This window comes from Catharus ustulatus, chromosome 20, assembly GCF_009819885.2.
Source record: "Catharus ustulatus isolate bCatUst1 chromosome 20, bCatUst1.pri.v2, whole genome shotgun sequence".
In the NCBI taxonomy this organism is placed as follows: Eukaryota; Metazoa; Chordata; class Aves; order Passeriformes; family Turdidae; genus Catharus; species Catharus ustulatus.
In genome coordinates, this window is record NC_046240.1 from 1,635,001 (window position 1) to 1,643,316 (window position 8,316).

Here is an 8,316-nt window from a genome sequence, read left to right on the forward strand (position 1 = left end):
CAGGCCAGCCACCAGCTGCTGGAAGGATTCCTTGCAGGAGTAGATGTCAGCTGCTGCTGGGGGGATGGCTCCTGCCCCGCTGTCCCTCAGGTAGCTCACCTCCCTCAGCACCGACACCAGCTGGGGAGGCAAAGCACAGAGCTGAGCACAGCACAGTCCTCCCAGCTCCTGGCATCCCCTCCAACCCCCTCTGAGCACCACAGGGGCTCCCTGCTGGTTATTCCCAAGGCAGCAAGCTGGAAAAGGCCTGGACAGCTCCTGGTCTGCACCACCTGCTTCCCATTGATCTCTGACTCTGGATTTCCTCTCAGCTCTGTGAAGTACCAACCAGCCTCTAAAAGCCACCATCATCTCTGGTCCTCCCAGCCATCCCCACCCATGTGCATCCCCTCTCAGATGGAGGCTAAGCCACACCACAGGTCTCAGCAATACTGTTCCTGCAAGAGCCACTGGCCATTTTCAAAGTGAAAGACAAGATGGCTCCAGTTCTCTTGATTTGCTGGGCTGATTGGCATAAAAAGTAACTAAAAAACAGCACCATAGCCTCAAACCCACTGACTCAACTCCTTCTGGTGCCACCTTCCATTAAAGATTTCTGGAGTCACAAAACAAACCTTCCCTGAGTTTTTTACACCCTTTCAGAAGCTCAGGTTGCAGGCACACACAACATGAATGTGCATCTGTAGAGGATGTCCCATCACTCCCCACACCAGTATCAACCCTGCTCTGGACATGCTGACACCAGTTACACATCTGGCTCCTGAGGGGCTTCCTACCACTGGCTTTAGGCAGAATTTGCTCTGCTCAAACTGTAATTCTGATATTTAGGCAGAGCAGATCTGTGGTAGATCCTTGTTACCCCCATGGCAGGCATTCCACAGACCACAGAGAACAGAGCCAGGACCAACCCTACCAGGTGTCCCTCTCAGCCTGGGGACATGCCCTGGGGGCAGGGGAGCTGAGGGGCAGCAGCTCTTACCTGGGGATCAAAATTGACTGTGAGCAGTTTGGTCTGTGGATCTCGCCGGAGGAGAGGCTGACTGAGGTTGTACTGGGATTTTTCTGAGACTGTCTGGGACCAGTCTAAATACAGCTTTTCCTGATACCTGCCAGAAAAGAGAAACATCCACGCTGTACTTACCAGGCCAGAGAGTGCAGCTGTAACTGAGTGGAAGCCAAGTCCACTCTGAGGACTGAGGAACATGAAGGAAAGCTCAAAACCCACCCATGCCATCTCCACAAACAACAGTGCTTCCAAAAACATCCAAAAAACACCCAAAACCCCACCCAAAAACATCAAGTGAGGAGGGGAAAGCTCTCTCAAGTACCAGTTTTAGCAGGGAATTCAGTTTTGGAAATGGACTTTCCAAAGCATTTAGCCTAATGTGATGGTTCAGCAGCTGGGGGTTTCCAAAGGTCTATGCAGGACAGATACCTAAAGGCACAGGGATGCTGGGGTGGCTGAAGCTGACTCACTTGTCTGAGTGAGACCATGGCACCCCTGGCATGGCAGCACAGGAGGCAGAATGGAGGTGCTGGCATCTCACACCTCATGCACAAGTCTGTTCTGAATCACGTTTTCACCTGAGTGCTCTGGGGAGTGGCACCCAGGAGGAGACAGCAGCTCCAGGTGCTCACCCCAGACCATCTGTGGGGCTGCAAACTGGACAATGAGGAATGGCATGTGGGTTGTGATAGAGCCAACACCTGCAAAATAAAAACTGTAAAGCCAGGTGTGGTTGGAAATTTGAAAATTTGGGAAATCAGGAGTTAGAGACAAAAATTCCCCGTTGACCCCTCCAGTGCAGTTTGGCTGCTTGCCCTGTGAGGGTACCTGGGCTTTCTCAGCAGCTGCATTCCCTGCACCCTGAGGGCTGCAGGATGTGGGAATCACAGGATGGCTTTGGCATTGACATCTCAGCTTGGGAGGAGGGAGCATGAAGAGAAGCTCTGCAGGTTGTTTTAGGGGGCCTGAGTGTTATTTCTATGGGTTCCATTCTTATTTATCCCAATCTTCTGAGAGTTCATGAAACCTCCTGCTCCCCCAGGAGCCTGGGGAGGGGCAGTGTGCTGTGCTGGTGCCAGGTGTGCTGTCAGGGGCAGGGAATGGAGCAGGTGTGCTGCAGACCTGCAGAGCAGTGATCTAAAGGCAGCACTGCTGGGGCTGAGAGGAGCCCAATTTATCAGACTGATAGCCTGGGGGCTCCTCTCTGAGAGGCTGTGCTGAACTGTCCAGCTTTGTTCTGGTGATGGGAACAGGCTCCCTCCATTCACCCTGCAGCATCCAGAGCCCAGGCTCCCAGCTCCCTTCACTGGGAATGGGGAGCAGGGCCCTGCAGGGATCTCCTCCCTGGGGAAGGGGTTTCCCTCAAGGGCCAGCCCAGAGCACTCAGGTGTAACATGAAACATTGAGACCCAAGTCCTGGGCAGTGACTCCCAGCCCAAACTGTGCAATATCCACATTATAGCCCCTGCAAACACAGCCAGTGAGAGAGCAGAGGCTTCTCCCAGCCCAGAGCAGCTCCTCCACATCAGCTTGTTCTGATGTTCCTGCTGGGCTGCAGAGCCCCTGTTCCTGCCATGCAGGATTCTCCTCTGAAGCCATCCCAGCAAACCCATGGTACCCAGTGACAGACTCCCTGCTCCTCTCCCAGTAGGAAATCCCTTGGGCTTAGAAAGGCACATTCCCAAGCCCTGGGTTACCAAATATTCTGGAAGGTGCCTTAGGGGAGGGGAATGTTTCCTCAGCTAAGCCCTGCCTGAGCCCCCTGTACCTGTCGAGCAGCTGGATCATTTCTTCATATTTCTGCATCACTCTTCTTCCACGGGCAGAGTCCAAGCTCCTGGCAGCACAACACACAGGGGTCACCTTTAGTCCTGGAGGCTGAGCTCTGCATTTCCCCCTTCCCAAGGTCCCCCACAGTCTGCAGGCACAGCCTGCTTGGATTTCACCCCAAATGCTCTCCCTGCACAAAGGCTGCCCAGCCCCCTCTGCTCTATCTCAGGTGTTCCCATGCTGTAAAATGGGGACCAGCAGCTGGGACAGGAGATGGGCCCAGGGCTGCTGGAAAAAAAAGTTACCAAACATCACTTTTAAACATTTTACCCTTGACAGTTTTCTGTCACAGTTGTGCTCCACTAGATGCAGGTCACAGCTGTGTGAATGACTGTTTATATGATGTATAGGAAAATACATAAAATGTGCAATAACATACATTATATAGATCATACATGTAATACATAATGTATATCTATATTTACACATCTCTTCATTTTTCCTTTTCAATCCTTTCTCCCTCTAAAATTGTACATGGGAAAGAACCTGGCACCACCCTGCTGAAGGACTTGTCCTTAACTGCTCTAAACAGAGGGATAAAATCAATGCTAAATGCAGGGACCATAAGAATTCCAGCCCTGGTTTGTTTTCTGGCTCTTGGGTAATTGTTCCTTTGTTTAATGCTGAGAAAATTATCTCCTGCCAATACCCAAGAGCTGGGCTGCTCCCCAGGAGCTCCTGGAGATCTTGCTGAGAGGAATTACAGGGGGAAAGGTTGCAATACCTATTTCAGTTGCAACCTAGGGCTATGTTAAAAACTGGCCAGCCTATCTATTATCCCACCGTCCCTCTCAATCACCTCCAAACCAGTCCGATTAAAGAGCTGCTTTAAAAAGCAAAGATGGCAGGGAAGTGAATGGCTCCAGGACACCCTCTTCTCACCTCTTCACTAGGGACTGGTTCAGCTACAGCCATTGGATAGCATTCAATACAGAAAGAACGTCTCAAGACTGCCTAGAGACGAGATTTCCAGGTGGCCACAGTGGGGCAGACACTCACAGCCATGGGATGTGCCTCAAGTGCTCCAAGGGTCTCTGGATCCGCGCCCGCAGCTCCCGCGCCCAGCCCAGCGCTCCAGCCACGGGAGGGACGTTCTTGTGCAGGGGGGGGAACCCTGCAGGGCACAGGGGAACAGCATTGAATGAGCCCTGCAAGCCCCCAGCAGCTCAGCTCCACACAACTGCCCTGCTGTCCAGGCTTCTTCCCTGAATCCAACCTCTGCCACACCATGGAGGGCTGGGACCCACACATCCCCCTGTGCCTCTGGATTTGGAATAAGGGATCAAGAAGAGAAGCCTGGCATGTCCTGGAGCCAGACTGGGGTGAATTCTCTGCCTCCCACACACACTGAGGAAGAGATTTCTGGCTGGGAGCTGGTTGTGACCATCCCATCTCATTCTCCCAAGTCACAGCAAATGCTGGACTCGTCCTCCATGAATCTCCCCATTCTCTGTGTGAGTGCTGCCTCTTCTGGAACTTGTCTGCTTGCAGAACAGCCTTCCTGAGGCTGCTGTTCAAGGAGGCACACTGATCCTCACAATCTGACAGGACCTGTTCCCTTTTGTGCCAGCATTCCCAGGAAATAACAAACCCAGAAAAGGCTGATCAAACCCCAAAATCCCACGTCCCCCTTGCATTTACAGCATCACAAAGAAAAAGCTCAGCATGTGCCTTCAATCCCAGCCACATCTCACACAGGCACATTCACAACAAGGATACTGGCATTGCTTTAATGCCAAGAACAGAGTGTTCTCAGGCACTTCTCTTCCCACTAGGAACTATAGAAGCTGAAAACCTTTGCAATTTGGGAAGTTCTGGCTTCTTTAGCAAAAGCAAATTATTTCCCCCTGCTCCCCAAATCAGTCTAAATGAAGTTTTCCTGCAAAATCAGTTTCCTCCTATCATGGCACCCACCGAGCTGCAGCCCTGCCTGGGTGTGCCTGGTGTAGGTGAGCCTGGCCTGGTCCAGGGCAGTGTTGAACATGCTGAGGAGGACAGGGACCTTGTCAGCAGCAACTGCAGCCATCACAGGGCGCTCCAGAAGGTTCTGGAACATGGCCAGCAGCTGGGCAGGGGAAGAAATGGGAAACAGTCACACTCCTGCACAGTGCCACTGGGATTTCCCTCACTGATACTTTGTCTTCCTCAGTAACTCAAAGGTCAGCACTGATGGACACCTTGTCAAAGGGAAGGTTTTTCCCCTGCTTTCCCATGTAATTCCTGCCTTTCAGGGAATCATTAATGTTTGAAAAGAACTCCAAGATCACCTTTGACTGAATCCCACCACTAAACCATATCACAAAGAATGTCTTTGTTAAAGAAATGTTCAGACCTTCTCTGTGGGTGAACCACATTCCAACTGTCATTCTTCAAGTGCTTCAAAATTTGATATTTAAAAATAACCCACAACAACAACTCAAAGATAAATGCTATCAACATTTTCTACAGTCTTTTTTACAAGTATACTGATTTTTTTCAGAAAATACCATTTATTTTCTCTGCAGGATAGATTCACTAGTAAACAAAGCCACCTAATTTCTAGAAAACCTCAATTTTCAGAGTTAAATTCATCCATGTATTAACAAATATTGATATTAACAGTGATCACCTGGTTTTAACAGCAGTTTTCACCAGGAAATCAGAGAATCACAGAATGGTTTGGATTGGAAAGGACCTCAAAGGCCAGCTCATTCCACCCCCTGCCATGGGCACGGACACCTTCCATTTACCAGGGTGCTCAGGCCCTGTCCAGTCTGGCCTTGGAACTCAGAGCAGCTTTTCCTCCCCCTCCCAGGGAGACCAGGGCAATTCCTGCCATCCAAAAGCCTGATTTGAGTCATTCCTTTGACTGCTCTTCCCCAAAGTGAGCAAAGGCCTCCTCTGTCTGTCCCAGGTGAGGAGCAGGGACACTCCCAGCTCTGGACCCGCAGGTCTGAGCAGCCCTGCCCAGCAGTGCCCCTGCCCCATTGTCCAGCCCCGTGCCTGCAGCTCCAGCACTGTCTGGCCCCTCTGTGGGGCTCAGGAGAGAGAAGGGAGGGACAGACAAACCTTGAAGATGTGCTCCAGGCCCGGGGCGTCGCTGAAGGCCTGGCTGAACACCGTGGCCAGCCGGCGGTCGATGTCCTGCACCTTCTGCTGGAATTCCAGGGCATCCTGCTCAAACTCCTGTGGGAAGGGCAGCAGCAAGGCCTGAGCTGTGAGAAGGCACTGGGGAGGTGCCTGCCAGCTCCCAGCCCAGAGCCATTTCCTCTTCTTATTCACCAGGAATTAAAACACTCCTCTGGACACACTCCATGGAGTAAAGGACACTTCTGTCCCATCCCATGGCTGAGCTCATGGCCCTCCAGGATGGACCCACAGTCCAACAAGTTCTAACTTCAGTTTGGAGGCAAGATGGGCTGTTCACACACTCTCTTACCCTAAAGACCACACCACCACCCCAAAAACCCACAGAAGCACTCACTGAACCAGCAAGGTTTGCTAGACTTAAGCTGTGCCAGTGAAACTTGAGGTTAGACATCAGGAAAAAATTCTTTGCTGAAAGAGTGATTGGGCACTGGAATCATGTGCCCAGGGAAGTGCTGGAGTCACTGTGCCTGGATGTGTTTAAGAACAGACTGGATGTGGCACTCAGAGCCATGATTTATTTAATGAGGAGGTGTTAGGTCCCTCTTTGGACTTGATGATCTCAAAGGTCTTTTCCATTGAATTAAAACAGGCCTGGCTCATTGTGTGATTCTGATATGGAGCTGCAAGAACTCCCAAGTGTCTGCAGAGAAGGCAGCAGCTCCCTGTTCCCTGCAGTGACAGCTCAGATCCCAACAAAGGGAGGAGGGAGCTGGGAAGGAGGAACCTCTCTGGAAAGGAGAATGTGCTGCTGGCATTCCCACAGGCTGGTGCCACCTACCACATTGGCCAGGTCCAGGCAGTCGTAGGTTCGCTCTGAGAACACCTGGTAGCTCTCCTGGAACTCCTCATACATGTCCAGCACCTGCTGGCCCAGGGCCTTCCCCTTCATCCCCCCAAACTCAATCTTCTCCAGCTCTGTCAGGTCCAGGGCTGTGGTCAGGAGACCCTGCAGAGCCAAAGGAGGCACACAAGCTGCAGCCACAAGCAGATTAGCACAGCACAGAGCCCTGTTTGCTCCTGGACCAAAGGAGTTCCCAGGCTCAGCGAGGGTGCTCAGGCTGGGATCAAGATAATCTTTAAGGTCCCTTCCAACCCAAACCATTCTGTGATTCTATGGTTATGAGCACTTTTAAAATAGATGCCACCCATTGAGGTTTTCAACACAGCTCCCTTAGGAACAAGCAGAGTTAGAGTGTGGTTAAACCAGTGAAACCTTCTGTTCCACTCCAGACAACGAGAGAAGGAGAAAAGTAACTCAGACCTTGCCTTGAATAGGAAAGAGCAGGCTGCACAGTGCCCACCTGACCCCACAGCTGGGAACAGATCCATAAACAGACATTCACTTCACAGAGATGTGACCAGCAGCTGCAGGGAGCTGATAACCAAAGGAGAGCTTCGAGGTGAACACTGTGTGTGTGACAGGTACAGTGTGTGTGTGACAGGTACAGTGTGTGTGTGACGGGTACACAGTGTGTGTGTGACAGGTACAGTGTGTGTGTGACAGGTACACAGTGTGTGTGTGACAGGCACACAGTGGGTGTGTGTAACATTCACACAGTGTGTGTGTAACATTCACACAGTGTGTGTGTAACATTCACACAGTGCGTGTGTAACGGGCACACAGTGTTTAACAGGCACACAGTGTGTGTGTAACTGGTACAGTGTGTGTGTAACATTCACACAGTGTGTGTGTAACAGGTGCTTACAGAACCTCAGCCATGCTGGGGGCTCAGGGATGATGGCACTCATGACACCCCCTGTCCCTGCGCTGCCTCGTGTCACAGTGAGGAGCAAACAGGCACACCCTCCATGCCCCCAGCCTGGCACACCACTGGGATGTAAAGGGATGACCTGGTGAGGAATGTGGAATGTGTCCCTGCTTGTCCCCAGAGCCTGCTCCTGCTCAGACCCCCTGTCCAAGTCAGGAGATGCTCCAGGGTGTCCCTGAGGGCTGCAGGAAGACTAGGAGCTTGTCCTGGTTTATTCCCAGCTGTGCAGACCACAGCCCCATAATCCACACCCCTTATCCCAACAAGAGCAGGAGTCCCAGGGGACCCCTGGGAGCACTGACACATCCACCAGCCTGAGCAGGAGGACACAGCAGCAAATCTGACACAAGCACTGAGCAGGACCTGGGCAAACAAGGTCAGGAGGATGTCAGGGGGACCACACAGCACCTCACATCTCCAGAGTCTCACCTTCACCATGTCCAGCCTCTGCAGGAAGCTGTCCAGCCTTGCAAACACCAGTCTGGGGTGGAAGTTCCACTTCTTCACCTCCTGGCCTGGCTCATAGTACACGTGCAGGTTCTTCTGTCTGTCCTCAAACGCCCCTTTGAAGGCATTCAGGAT

General features: G+C 51.9%; 1 protein-coding gene across 2 annotated transcripts in view; it reads right to left on the minus strand.

Annotated features, from left to right (window-relative positions):
* Positions 1 to 4,830, minus strand: part of DNAH9 (dynein axonemal heavy chain 9) — a 152,691-nt gene extending 147,861 nt beyond the window's left edge. Inside the window, exons 1-4 of one of the 2 annotated variants that reach the window (XM_042779855.1) lie at positions 4,751 to 4,830; positions 2,775 to 2,843; positions 980 to 1,106; positions 1 to 120 (exon numbers count right to left, since the gene is read on the minus strand). The exon at positions 1 to 120 is cut by the window's left edge and continues 136 nt beyond it. In XM_042779855.1, the coding sequence (XP_042635789.1) occupies positions 1 to 120; positions 980 to 1,106; positions 2,775 to 2,812 (285 nt within the window). In that variant the 5' untranslated portion in view covers positions 2,813 to 2,843; positions 4,751 to 4,830. Of the gene's footprint in view, positions 121 to 979; positions 1,107 to 2,774; positions 2,844 to 3,718; positions 3,737 to 4,750 lie in introns of those variants that run through there. The other variant, XM_033076654.2, reaches the window with a different exon arrangement.
* Between the last annotated feature and the right edge of the window lie 3,486 nt (positions 4,831 to 8,316).